Source organism: Coregonus lavaretus, assembly GCF_964263955.1.
Source record: "Coregonus lavaretus genome assembly, chromosome: 28".
Taxonomy (NCBI): Eukaryota; Metazoa; Chordata; class Actinopteri; order Salmoniformes; family Salmonidae; genus Coregonus; species Coregonus lavaretus.
Genome location: NC_140015.1, coordinates 24,671,045 through 24,686,702, shown reverse-complemented (window position 1 = coordinate 24,686,702; position 15,658 = coordinate 24,671,045). Strand labels below are relative to the sequence as shown.

At 40.5% G+C, this 15,658-nt stretch overlaps 1 protein-coding gene across 1 annotated transcript in view; it reads left to right on the top strand.

Moving 5' to 3' along the window:
• The window catches only part of LOC311103198 (synaptotagmin-C-like), a gene marked incomplete at both ends in the record, with an annotated part of 33,967 nt that overhangs the window by 7,079 nt on the left and 11,230 nt on the right, over positions 1-15,658 (top strand). The window contains one exon of the mRNA XM_084144747.1: positions 5,811-5,993. Coding sequence (XP_084000873.1) covers positions 5,811-5,993 — 183 coding nt within the window. The remainder of the gene's footprint in view (positions 1-5,810; positions 5,994-15,658) is intronic.

The following is a 15,658-nucleotide window of genomic DNA, read 5'->3' as shown; positions in this document are numbered from 1 at the left end:
CCCCCTTTTTCCTCCAAACATAACGATGGTCATTATGGCCAAACAGTTCTATTTTTGTTTCATCAGACCAGAGGACATTTCTCCAAAAAGTACGATCTTTGTCCCCATGTGCAGTTGCAAACCGTAGTCTGGCTTTTTTATGGTGGTTTTGGAGCTGTGGCTTCTTCCTTGCTGAGCGGCCTTTCAGGTTATGTCGATATAGGACTCGTTTTACTGTGGATATAGATACTTCTGTACCTGTTTCCTCCAGCATCTTCACAAGGTCATTTGCTGTTGTTCTGGGATTGATTAGCACTTTCCACACCAAACTACGTTCATCTCTAGGAGACAGAACTTGTCTCCTTTCTGAGCGGTATGACGGCTTGGCGTGGTTTCATGTTGTTTATACTTGCGTACTATTGTTTGTAAAGATGAACGTGGTACCTTCAGGGTGTTTGGAAATAGCTCCCAAGGATGAACCAGACTTGTGGAGGTCTAAAAAATTTTTTCTGAGGATTTCTTTTGATTTTCCCATGATGTCAAGCAAAGAGGCACTGAGTTTGAAGGTAGGCCTTGAAATACATCCACAGTTACACCTCCAATTGACTCAAATGATGTCAATTAGCCTATCAGAAGCTTCTAAAGCCATGACATAATTTTTTGGAATTTTCCAAGCTGTTTAAAGGCACAGTCAACTTAGTGTATGTAAACTTCTAACCCACTGGAATTGTGATACAGTGAATTATAAGTGAAATAATCTGTCTGTAAACAATTGTTGGAAAAAGTACTTGTGTCATGCACAAAGTAGATGTCCTAACCGACTTGCCAAAACTATAGTTTGTTAACAAGAAATTTGTGGAGTGGTTGAAAATGACTCCAACCTAAGTGTATGAAAACTTCTTGTCACGATCGTCAGGGAGAGAAGTAGACCAATGCGCAGCGTGTTGAACGAACATGTTTAGACTTTATTTAATAAAGCACGAACAAAACAATAAACGACTCGTAACGTCCAACGGTAACAAATACCGACACGGAACAAAAACCCACAAACACAAAGGGAAAACATACAGTTTAAATATGGCTCCCAATCAGAGACAACCAGCCAACAGCTGACACTCGTTGCCTCTGATTGGGAGTCACTCAGGCAAAACATAGAAATAGACGAACTAGAACCCCCAACATAGAAACACACCACATAGAACAAACACACCCTGGCTCAACAACTAGAGTCCCATAGCCAGGGTGTGACAGTACCCCCCCCTAAAGGCGCGGACTGCGACCGCGCCTCAAAAAGAGCAAAACAGGGGAGGGCTGGGTGGGCATACCTCCTCGGCGGCGGTTCTGGCTCCGGGCTTGACCCCCACTCCTTCTCTAACCCCCCAAAGTACCCCTGGTCCGGTCTGGCCCTGCTGACCAGAGCTGAACTGAACACTGGTGGAGCGGATTGCTCTAGCTCCGGCGTGATGCAGCACCTGACCGGTGCCGGACCCGCTACCGGTGGAACAGGCACGGGCCGTGCCGGACTGACGACGCACACCACTGGCTTGGTGTGGGGAGCAGGAGCGGGCCGAGCCGGGCTGACGAAACGCACCACTGACTTGGTGCGGGGAGCAGGAGCGGGCCGAACCGGGCTGACGAAGCGCACCACTGACTTGGTGCGGGGAGCAGGAACGGGCCGTGCCGGGCTGACGACGCGCACCACTGACTTGGTGCGGGGAGCAGGAACGGGCCGGACAGGGCTGACGAAACGCACCACAGACTTGGTGCGGGGAGCAGGAATGGGCCGGACTGGGCTGGCGACGCGCACCACAGACTTGGTGCGGAGAGCAGGAACGGGCCGGACAGGGCTGACGAAACGCACCACAGACTTGGTGCGGGGAGCAGGAATGGGCCGGGCCGAGCTGGCGATGCGCACCGTAGACTTGGTGCGAGTGGCAGGAACAGGCCGGACCGTACTGGGAACACACACCACTGGCCCTACGTGGGGATCAGGAACAGGCCGGACCGGACTGGCAACACACGCCAGTACCTCTCGCCGTGCCTCTACATCTCTCACCCCCTCTTCGACCAGTGGCCCCCGTAACCTGGCGGCCTCCTCTGCCAATCCGCTGGGCCGCTCTGCCGCGGTCTCCTGCTGGCCCGTCGTCCACGGCGTTAGCCCCCCCCTAAAAATTTTCTCGGGGTCTCTCTTCCCCGTGGGCCAGGCCTCTATATTTCTCGCCCAACTCTCGCTCTCCTGCTTCCAACTCCAGCCATTCTGCTCCTCCTTTGGCTTGACCCAGTCGAGACTCTTCCTCCACTGTTCCCAAGTCCACCCTCTCTGCTCCTCACTAGGCTTGACCCAGTCGAGGTTGCCACGGAGATCTGCTAGCGATCTCCCTGGTAATGGCTCCTGGACACGCTGCTTGGTCCAGTCTTGGTGGGTTTTTCTGTCACGATCGTCAGGGAGAGAAGTAGACCAATGCGCAGCGTGTTGAACGAACATGTTTAGACTTTATTTAATAAAGCACGAACAAAACAATAAACGACTCGTAACGTCCAACGGTAAAAAATACCGACACGGAACAAAAACCCACAAACACAAAGGGAAAACATACAGTTTAAATATGGCTCCCAATCAGAGACAACCAGCCAACAGCTGACACTCGTTGCCTCTGATTGGGAGTCACTCAGGCAAAACATAGAAATAGACGAACTAGAACCCCCAACATAGAAACACACCACATAGAACAAACACACCCTGGCTCAACAACTAGAGTCCCATAGCCAGGGTGTGACACTTCTGACTTCAACTGTATCTATATTAGGGGTGTAACGATTCGTTTTAACAACGATTCGATTTGTATCACGATTCGTGGTTGTCGATACGATTCAAGGACGATATTGGTTCATTTAGAACGATACGATCCGAAACGATTCAGTGACTTGAAATCGATTCAGTAACCTTTTAGCCAAAAATTCAACCAAGTTGACTGAAATAAATACCTGGATACTGGACAGTGCAGGTGAAGTTTCCTAGATTCCTGTTTCTTGTAAGGACCGCAATGGTGGCTTGATAATTTCTCGCTCGTCGGCTTCTCCTCTGTCGTCCGCCATGCTATGTTTTGTTGTCTTTGCGCCTTTGCGCTGCTGTTGGCGCGATGACGTCACGGATAGGCAGACTGAATCGAGTAATGTTTAAAGCCTTTATCATTAAAAGTGCTAAGAAAAAACATCCATATAAAGTCTGACGCGCTTAAATCCAATGGGTTATTTCCTAGTATCGATACAATCGATTTATTACATTTTAAAACGATGTTAGATCGATATATGTTGTCCAAAAGGCCAACTCGCCGAGCACAGATCGATGTAGTTGGATCATAGGAATATAAATCGATACATCGATGTAGGAAATGGATCGTTACACCCCTAATCTATATATATACAGTGGCTTGCGAAAAATATTCCCCCCCCTTGGCATTTTTCCTATTTTGTTGCCTTACAACCTGGAATTAAATTTGATTTTGTGGGGGTTTGTATCATTTGATTTACACAACATGACTACCACTTTGAAGATGCAAAATATTTTTTATTGTGAAACAAACAAGAAATAACACAAAAAAAACAGAAAACTTGAGCGTGCATAACTATTCACCCCCCCAAAGTGAATACTTTGTAGAGCCACCTTTTGCAGCAATTACAGCTGCAAGTCTCTTGGGGTATGTCTCTATAAGCTTGGCACATCTAGCCACTGGGATTTTAGCCCATTCTTCAAGGCAAAACTGCTCCAGCTCCTTCAAGTTGGATGGGTTCCGCTGGTGTACAGCAATCTTTAAGTCATACCACAGATTCTCAATTGGATTGAGGTCTGGGCTTTGACTGGGCCATTACAAGACATTTAAATGTTCAAGACATTTAACTGTTTCCCCTTAAACCACTTGAGTGTTGCTTTAGCAGTATGCTTAGCATCATTGTCCTGCTGGAAGGTGAACCTCCGTCCCAGTCTCAAATCTCTGGAAGACTGAAACAGGTTTCCCTCAAGAATTTCCCTGTATTTAGCGCCATCCATCATTCCTTCAATTCTGACCAGTTTCCCAGTCCCTGCCGATGAAAAACATCCCCACAGCATGATGCTCCCACCACCATGCTTCACTGTGGGGATGGTGTTCTCGGGGTGATGAGAGGTGTTGGGTTTGCGCCAGACATAGCGTTTTCCTTGATGGTCAAAAAGCTAAATTTTAGTCTCATCTGACCAGAGTACCTTCTTCCATATGTTTGGGGAGTCTCCCACATGCCTTTTGGCGAACACCAAACGTGTTTGCTTATTTTTTTCTTTAAGCAATGGCTTTTTTCTGGCCACTCTTCTGTAAAGCCCAGCTCTGTGGAGTGTGCGGCTTAATGTGGTCCTATGGACAGATACTCCAATCTCCGCTGTGGAGCTTTGCAGTTCCTTCAGGGTTATCTTTGGTGTCTTTGATGCCTCTCTGATTAATGCCCTCCTTGCCTGGTCCGTGAGTTTTGGTGGGCGGCCCTCTCTTGGCAGGTTTGTTGTGGTGCCATATTATTTCCATTTTTTAATAATGGATTTAATGGTGCTCCGTGGGATGTTCAAAGTTTCAGATAAAAAAATGTTAACCCAACCCTGATTTGTACTTCTCCACAACTTTGTCCCTGACCTGTTTGGAGAGCTCATTGGTCTTCATGGCGCCGCTTGCTTGGTGGTGCCCCTTGCTTAGTGGTGTTGCAGACTCTGGGGCCTTTCAGAACAGGTGTATAAATACTGAGATCATGTGACGCCTAGATTGCACACAGGTGGACTTTATTTAAATAATTATGTGACTTCTGAAGGTAATTGGTTGCACCAGATCTTATTTAGGGGCTTCATAGCAAAGGGGGTGAATACATATGCACGCACCACTTTTCCGTTATTTTATTTTTTATGTAAATGCAATGTTATAGAAGGGTCAAGACATCTTTTTTGTGATTTCACTTGTTTTTGGGAAATTTACACCAAACAGCAAATCACTTCCTCATCCTCATTGTGCAGTACGGGGGCCCTGAAAAAACATGAAATTGGCTCCAAAAACACCCAAATATGTCATTTTAGAAACAGAAAAGCTCTCAGTATAGTGATGCAGGTCTTTAGATGTTGTACACATGAAATTGTTTCATTCTAAACTTTATCTGTAACGTTAAATTCCATTTTGTTGCGACCCGAGCGATACCGCTCCGTCCATTCTACAGGCAACTGCCAAAATAAAGGAAACACATGAGTAAATGAGGGATACAAGGTATATTGAAAGCATAAGTGACTTTCACACAGTAAGTTCCAGACACTTGTAGAACCTATGCCAAGGCGCATTGAAGCTGTTCTGGCGGCTCGTGGTGGCCCAACGGCCTATTAAGACACTTTATGTTGGTGTTTCCTTTATCTTGGCAGTTACCTGTAGCAGCAGTCTAAACTGAGAATGGAACTGCTGGATAGGGGAAACGGCTCGAGTCGCACAAAATGGAATATTACTTTGCGGAATGTCACAATTTCATGTGTACAACATCTAAAGACCTGCATCATTATACTGAGAGCGTTTCCGTTTCTAAAAGGATGTTTTTGGAGCCTTTGTTAATGTTTTTTCAGAGCCCCCTTACTGCACAATGAGGATGAGGAAGGGATATGCTGTTTGGAGTAAGTTTCCCAAAAACAACTGAAATCACAAAAAAGGTGTCTGGACAGTTCTATAACATGCCATTTACCTCAAAAATAGATTTGGTTGTAAAAAGAAAACGTATCCTTTAACCCGGTCTGTCTCTCCAGTGAGTGTTAATGTGTGTATTCACCCTTTCTCTCTCTCCAGGCCCAAGCCCATGACTCACCAGCTGTCCAGCCCTGATTTCCATGGTGAGGAGAAGAGCGAGCAGGTGACCAGCATTGGCCAAATCAAACCGGAACTCTACAGACTGCGTGGGGGCGACCAGGGGGAGGGGAAAACGGGGGACAACTGCGGCAAGATCAGCTTCCTCCTGCGCTACGCCTTCAAGTGAGTGAACCGATTCACTTAAGTAATCATCTTCACACCTCGGTGCACTATGTTAAATATACATTAAATGAAGGCTTAGACAGAGGATCAACAGCTGCTCTGTCATCACAGCTGAGTAAAGGTACTTGCCCTAGATATTCTATAATTGCAGTGTTACGTATCACACAGTGGGCAGTTTTTTCACCCATATATACCTGTACATTATGGACTGAATATTGTACACAAGATAGATGGACATTGTTATTGTCTAGCTTCCCATACCTTGAGTGCATTAGTCATGCCCCCGTTGTAGGTTTTCTGCAGCACTGGCTCTGTTTATGTAAATGGTGGGCGTGCCCCCCTTCGGAGGGTTGAAGATGTGAGGTTGGAGGGAGGACGGAGGAGAGGAGGGAGAGAGCAGGGGAAGTGTAGTACAGTCTGCTAGCTCAGTCTCAGTTTCACATCTGCGGCTCTGTGGCTGCCTGGTGGGGTCCATTCTTTCTGCCCTCACACAGATAAACATTACAATGGGGAAAGAAAGTGCTGATGTTCGAAAAACAAGGGAGTGAGAGGCAGTTCAGGGTCATGATTTATATATGGTGAGCTACTTTAAACAGCAGACCCTGTCAACACATAATAGCACCAGACTGTTATAGCACGAAATACAGACACACAGAATTAGGGAGGGAGGGAGGGAGGGAGAGAGAGAGAGAGAGAGAGAGAGAGAGAGAGAGAGAGAGAGAGAGAGAGAGAGAGAGAGAGAGAGAGAGAGAGAGAGAGAGAGAGAGAGAGAGAGAGAGAGAGAGAGAGAGAGAGAGAGAGAGAGAGAGAGAGAGAGAGAGAGAGAGAGAGAGAGAGGTTGATGTTGGTGTATGTTATGATGAGTTTCTCGGGTGTTGAAGTAATCAAGGATGCAAGAATATAGTTAGACACTTTGTAGACAGTTAATGCAAATGTTTAATGATCGGTCCCGGGTTCGTTACAACAATGACCAGAGCTTTGCCCCTTGGTGTTACGAACTAACTTGAACAAAGGAAACACTCTACCTTATATACCCTCTATTACCCTCTTCCTGGCATACATCTGGCAAGTCTCCATGGGCACTCCCTGTCTTTGATGTTCATCACTCTTTACCCCAGGTCAGTATCCTGCCCATCACTCATGCTATCCTAAACATCAGTAATCTCCTTTGACATAATAGAATGTAGACTTTCTGTCTCCTAACCACTTATCTAGTAACTCTAACCTGTTCCCCACGATACTATGACATGACATCATTATACCATAAAAACATAATATCAATCCATTTTCTTTTTTTCTTATCTTGTGGTAAGTAAGATCACTTAACCCCCATAAGTTCATATATAACTTCGTATAAAATACAATATTCTCCAATCAGTAGTACATATATCTCTGACTAGATCCTAAACTATGCTAGATAACTGAGAATTGACCCCTTCAACCTTTCATACCTGAATCCAACTTGATTCTCCATTTATTTAATCAACAAAGGTATAAATTCTCAGTCATCTATCTTATGCGATATCAAACCTCTCAAACCTCTATAAACTCAGTCTGTGTAAAAGATAAACACATAATTAACTACTATATATTCATGATAATAATCTATGTAGTCAAAACCTTATTTTTTTTATATATAAGGAAAAATACCACATAGACATCCCCCCTTTTAAAATGACCCCTTTTTCTGAGACATGCAACCCAAAAAAAAACATACATAGAAATAAATTGTTAACATAATGACATCAACATTACACAACAATTATACATAACCATTACTAAGTTACATGGATATTATAATCTATACACATTAATATACAAATAACAAAACGTCCATCTTCCTCATCCATGAGCTGTCAGAGGACCCCCAAGCTTATCACTGGTCACCTGGGGGATCTATCTGATCGTCCACATCTTCTTCCTATAAACCTTAATTCCATGTCATACAATTCCAACTTAACATTCCCATTCCTCAATCAACATTATTAATGGAATCTAAACTGGAACAAGATGACAAAGAAGAAGAATTTGTCCTCTCCCTCTTTGCATTAACATTAACTGGCACATCTCTAACTGTAATAACTGACATGTTATTAATCGTTTGTACAGATCTTAAAATCAATCCCCGAAAAATTTGAAAACAACACCCCATAACTATTGCTACAATAATTACTATGTCCACTAGAGGACCTAGAATGCTTGCCGTCCATGTTCCTATGGAATTACCACTAAAAAAACGTTGAAAAGACTTCAACAGCATTCAAATTACCATATCCTCCTAATCTTAATATAATAGCATCCAATGCCATGTGATTATCAATTACACTTTCTAATGATTAACATCTCAGACCCAATTCTTAAAAACCCATGATTGTTAAAATATACAATGTTCAACTCCGACTTTGTCCTCCTAATATACCTCAAATATAACATACACATTATAACACTCTATTATCACTCCCTGTTAAATCATTACCCCATGATAATAACCAATTAAGTACTTTCCTATCAACATAGATATTTACCACTCTAAACATCCATATCAATATCACCCAATACTTCAAATCTATATCATTACTAATATGTTAATGCTTTAACCAAATTAATCAACATATTCATGATTTAATTCACAATCCTCACCTTATCTTCCATTACAACTTTCAGAATGTATACTTATATTATCATACATTATAAACATCCATAATTCAATTATGACCCTCATCCTGATAATAAATACAGATCATTATCTCAATGCATTCTTAATACTATTAATTTAGCAGTGTATATACCTACTACCCAAATTATCCAATTTAGATAAATCCAATTTTATTATCAACAAGCAACCCCTTTATTCCTCCCGGCACTTAAATCTTCTGGTGTCTCTTCATTATGTTCTTCAGACAGCTTCATATTTCAAAATGACTTTCCCATTACAATGTCACAACTACAATGTCTCATTTGATTCACCACCAACTCCACAACTTCAATGTCATTTCAACCATTATACCAACAACATAAGACATGTTGCATTTGAACAGATCTTCCTCCATTCCCACTCAGTGGTGGACTCCTTTCCCATTCCTTCGATATAAAAACATGAGAAAATAATTTGATATCTTCGATTGGTTGTTGTAGACCAGTTGCATGTAGAAATTGTATTTTACAAAAACATCTTCAACGCCTCTGATATTCATCTTCAGCCGGTTCATAGTTTGTTACTTTTACTTATTTAGGTTCACACCATGCTAGGCCAAATTATCCCTACTATGCATTAAGATACCATCTGTATTTACCTCACTAGAAGACAAAAACACAACAATTTAATTAATGTAATTTCTAAACCAATAAATCCATATAAACATTCACCATATCACAAATTATCATGCTTTAACAATTATTCCTAATACCAATTCCTAATATACTTCCCAATTTCTATTAGATAAACCCTTTAAATACATATAACCGAATGGAATGACAGTCAGTTGATTCCTGAAAAATCTGGAAAATCTTGAAATTATTGGAGGTCTATAGCTCTATTCCTCCACTGAGGTAATCAGCCATAACCCACATCTCATCAGTATCAATCCTCAAACATCGTCCTCCATCACCTGATAATTGTCATCAACAGTATCCTCATCTCCCTCATCTCTAGATCGTCAGTTTCCTCGTAGCAATCCGTTGCATTGGTTGACATGATACTTGTTCAATCTCCCCTCTATCCATACTAACTGTAAGTCGCTCTGGATAAGAGCGTCTTCTAAATGACTAAAATGTAAATGTAAAATACCTCCGTTGGTGTAGACTGTGTGATGATGCATGAACCTTCTTCCTTCACTAGTTCTATGATCATGCAGAATCCTTGTCCATTTATCACCATCTCTCTGTTGTTGTGTCCTTCTATCAGTGTACCTATATTCCCTGCTTCAAAAACACACAAACAAAACAAAACAATGCTCCACCGAAACGGTGCCATCTTCCTCCTCTGCGTTAGAAAAGTCCTACAATGGTACATGCAGATCTAGGAATCTCTCTCTCTTACTTGCCCCTCCATCAAGGTAGCCATCAACACCTATTCCTAACCTTCCCACTTGGGTGTTGTCCATCTCTGACTTCCTTAATCCTTTACCACCACATAGTCTCCAAGTCGCAAAACATTTCCAGATTCTCCTGGTAAGTCTGGCAGAGAAGCCTTCACCTTTTCAAAAGTAAGTCTGCATAACATTGTTAGTTGAGACACAGCATGCTACTTCATTCTGTCTTCTTATCAGTCCTGATAAGCCTAAAAATAAGACTACTGAATTTTACCAACTGTTGAGATAACCAATGAGATATAAAGAAATCCCCATGTTCCTGGAAGAGAAAGTATACATTTCGTTAACATATAATCAACAATCCAAATATAGTAATTACACACGAAACATGATACATATATCCACAGTCCTATCTCATCAATAATCGTTTATATCAAACTAATTCCTCATAACTACTCCATAAAAAGATAATATAAAATCTCTCACAATATTAAAACCACTCAAAATTCCTCTGAGTTTACAATGATTATGTTGAATTGATTACCCTTCAGGTCATATCCTTTTTAAATCTCAACATGATTATTGAACCCCTACATCTGCTCCTTTTGATCCCATATCAACTAATCCATTATCGTTTACTTTTTCAACAACCTAGTAAATATCAGTTTCCCCTTTTATTGTTCCTAACTTCCCTCTAAATGTCAAATTTCATACATTATCCAATACAACCACGTACTCCTCCTAAGTAAGACTAGATATCTTATCCCCGGCATCGATTTAAAAATTGTTTGATACGTTGTCTCCTACTTTACCCCTAACATAATACTATAGGAGACTTCCATCAATCCTGAAAAAAAAAAAGAACTCCCACTTAGAAGACACTAGATAATAACACGTTTCATTAAGTTAACTACACCTTCCACTATAAACCTATAACCCCTTTCTAGTAATTTAATCATCGCAAACTGTTGCATTGATGTTTTAAATATAAACCTATTGTTTCATAACAAAAAGATGTCACCTTAATCCATCAGGCCAACAGCAACAACTATCTCCCATCGTTCAACATATCTATAAACAGATTATCGTTATCAGAAGTAATGAACCGTCGTCATAACTCACCGCTGTTTAAACAAACTATATAATGTCATAATAAGAATTATCAATTATCAAATATCGTTCCTTATTCAACTATCTAGACATGTTCTTCATTAGTAAATCGTCTCCACAAAGCAATACTACCTAATAACATATTCTCATTCTCCTAAATATAAATAATTACTTCTATTAAACAATCCCATTCAACATCAAGTCAACCTGTCTCATCACCCAATTAACTTACTTACTTTTTAAACCCTCTACAATATCTATCATAATTTACCGCTAATTTTCCTTATAACGGTACCTCAACAGATGACAAATTACTGTGAAGTTATAGTCAAAACAAATAAAACATCCAATTCAAAGCTATTCAACTTTAATTACTATGTTATACTATTTACTATGTGTCGGTAAAACAATTCCTTTCACAAAATGTTTATCAAGTCACCTATTAATCTATGTCAATATCCACAATGTAAAAGTTTTGCTTTCTATCCCTCTCTGGGTTTGAACCAGGGACCCTCTACACATAGACAACATTTACCAGACACACCAAACAAAATCTGCGATCCTTGCAAAGCAACTACTTCCAGTTCATAGAGCAAGTGATGTCACCTAATGAAAACCGCACTAGCTCTCACCGCTAACTAGCTAGCCATTTCATACCAAACATTCAACCCCCTATGACTTCCTACAAAATACGCGATCCTTGTACACCTAACGTAACCCATAATGTCCCTTACAGCGCTCTCACGTTTCAGCAAGCCCCAATGGTTAACACCCGCAGACAAAAATTGAAATTCTTCAATTTTTACTAGCAGACCTAATAAAACACATTTTCAAACAGCGTTCTGCATTTACCTCTATCATAGGGTTTAAAAACGAACGTAACAACATTAACCATCCTAAATTGCCATAGTAACGTCATGTTTGGTTCAGTTTATCTATTACGATATAAGACATTCACTTCTCCATGCGTCGTAAACTATATCCTATTGCTCTTTTAATCAACTAAAATCATAGCCACACAATGAAACCATCACTCCGCCATTATCAGAATGAATGAGATCTAGTCAACTATCCTTTCTAAGTAGGCTACAAGTAACACCAAACACTTGCTGTAGTTTACCATCATATATTGAAATCATCCATTTATCACGATCCAATTTATTTATAGACATATTCCACCATTCTCACTCATTTAATCTAGCAAAACCTTATTCAATGCCCCCAAAAAATTACTACCACGCACTCTTCTCTCCATACCCGTTAACATTTTCACATGTTAGTCATTTAGCTGACGCTCCTAATTGTGCGACCCACAATTAGTGAGCTCATAAATGTTTTATACCTATACTAGCCCCCCTTGGGAATCGAACACACAACCCTGGCGTTGCAAGCACTATTCTCCACCAATCGAGCTACAAGAGTCCTGCTATTTAAACCACACACACTTCAAATCATACATTCAACATCACCAAACCAAATACTCTGTCGTACCCATTCAATCAACACATCAGCAGTGGAATTTACACTCATAAATGCAGATTGTTACTCCATGCCATTGAAATGATAAATAAATTCCACAAATAGCGCCATTACAATGATTTCTCATCTTACCCTCTAATACAAGTTCCATCACTTTACTACGTTAGCTCTACCATGATAATTAGTTCAATTGAACCCTATATTGGCTTTGTACTATATTTATAAATTACGTCTAAAACAACATTACTCACGGTGAGTTTATTCCTTAAATCTTATCTCAATCACATTATCCAACTACGGTACAAACTTAACCCATAAGAATTACTTTTCCACCACGACGTACGTCTACGTTTGGGTGAGCAAGTTTAATACAAACATGACACTCTAATTATGATTTTGTCATTACTATTTCCACATCGTCACAACTCCATATAGAACGTTAGAAATGTATAGATACTCACATCAAATAATCCTTTAGTTAGTTTAACAATCCTCATTCAACCCAAATCAGCCTCTCCTTCATTCTCTCAGCGGAACCAAAAAAAAACAGACTGTAATTTCCAAGGACACTGCCGTTCCTGTCCCAGAAAACACAGACTTTCCACTACTCTCTAAAATAACATCAAGCTCTATTTACCCCTTTTAACTACTCTCCTGAGGATACTCATTATCACCTCTATGCTTACCTATCACTATTATTATTTCATGCAATGTTAGTAACATTCAATGTTAGTAATTAAACACTTGCATCAAATATCCACTTCTGATAATGTATTAAAATGTAGTTCCTATTTGTCGTTTTTGGTGCTATGATTCAATATGTTACTTGTCATTGGCTCCCTCTCCTAGCCAATTTGAGTACTTCATTAAAATATTAATTCAAAAGGGCCTTAAACCCACTCATTCATAATGTTTTTTTTAACCATTATGAATTAAACATCAGAATAAAGAATTCCTTCTCTGTTGGGGCCTCGAACCTCACAACTCTGCACTAAGGACTGTAACCTTCAACTGTAGGCCTCAAACCTACACCAAAATACCTGATAGGGCATTTATAACCTTCTATTAAGGATTTTTAAACTTCAACTGTAGGCCTCGAACCTACTACCAAGGACTTGAACCTCTGATTCTATTTTATAATGTCGTACACTCCATAATCTCGTCATGTTGAGGACTCGAACCTCGCATCTTTCTACGTCCGTCTACCAAAGACGTTTATCGCTGAGGACTCGAACCTCGCATCTTTCTTCGTTTGTCTACCAAAGACGTTTATCGCTTTTCATAATGATACAACACATCTCTCTATTTCATGAATTATTCCATGATGATACAACACATCAGAATACTTATTTCATGAATTATTCCATGATGATACAACACATCAGAATACTTATTTCATGAATTATTCCATGATGATACAACACATCAGAATACTTATTTCATGAATTATTCCATGATGATACAACACATCAGAATACTTATTTCATGAATTATTCCATGATGATACAACACATCAGAGCTTCATATATTTTACTCCTATGATGATACAACACATCAGAGCTTCATAACCTAACTTACTCCCATGATGATACAACACATCAGAATACTTATTTACCAATTTATGCTAATTACTGTTAACACACCTTGTTTTGAATCATAGCGTCATGTCATTTTGCAATTTAATATTCCTCCTTACATCCCTTTACATAATTCAACACCACTCATCGTCCCCCTTCAAAATATTTTTCGTTACAGTTCAGCTTTACCACAGATAAGCAGATTTTAACATAATAATAGAATGAAAGTCTGCTTACCTGTTAGTTGAGCTGTAGACTGTATCCTGTTCGTTAAGACGCCAATCTGTTATGATGAGTTTCTCGGGTGTTCAAGTAATCAAGGATGCAAGAATATAGTTGGACACTTTGTAGACAGTTAATGCAAATGTTTAATGATCGGTCCCGGGTTCGTTACAACAATGACTAGAGCTTTGCCCCTTGGTGTTACGAACTAACTTGAACAAAGGAAACACTCTACCTTATATACCCTCTATTACCCTCTTCCTGGCATACATCTGGCAAGTCTCCATGGGTACTCCCTGACTTTGATGTTCATCACTCTTTACCCCAGGTCAGTATCCTGCCCATCACTCATGCTATCCTAAACATCAGTAATCTCCTTTGACATAATGGAATGTAGACTTTCTGTCTCCTAACCACTTATCTAGTAACTCTAACCTGTTCCCCACGATACTATGACATGACATCATTATACCATAAAAACATCATATCAGTGTATCTCTACCTATACCTACATGTATCGCTATCTCACGTCACAAGACCATTTGTTCTGCTCTGCTTTCTGACAGATAGAGACAGACCGAGAGTGGGAGAGAGAGATAGAGAGAGAGAGAGGGAGAGAGAGGGAGGGAGAGAGAGAGATAATGTGTGTCACCTTCTCTTCACACTGTTAGCACTGTGTGGGATCATTGTAATGTATTTGCCATACATCAATGTTAACGTGCTAGACCCGAGCACATTTGGGGAATAGCAGTCAGGACAACAATGTCAATCTTCCCTCGGCCCTCTGGGAAATGTATTTTCTATTGACACTGCAGTTAAAAGCTGACACATTAGTGCTGTGAGAATCACAGGCGGTTTTCAGCCATTGTCTGTGAAAAATAGTATAGCGAATTTCCCTCTGACAGATCAGTAATAGGTGTATTTTCTGCCGAGTGCTTCTGGGACCGTGTTAGTAGGCCGTCATTGTAAATAAGAATTTGTTCTTAACTGACTTGCCTAGTTAAATAAAGGTTCAATACATTTAAAAAAGCTTGTCTTTTGTTCCTGCTCTTTGTTGTCTTGATGTTCAAACGGACATGTGAGAGCAGGAACGCTACAGTGTTTGTTGTTGTAATGAGGTAATGTTGTTGAATGTGACTTGCCATCAGGGCCAGCTTTTAAACAGGACTCACCTGCCATTTTCAATTATGCTTCATAAAACTACACTGCTCATAGTCATAAGGACTACAGTTCCCATGTACTGACA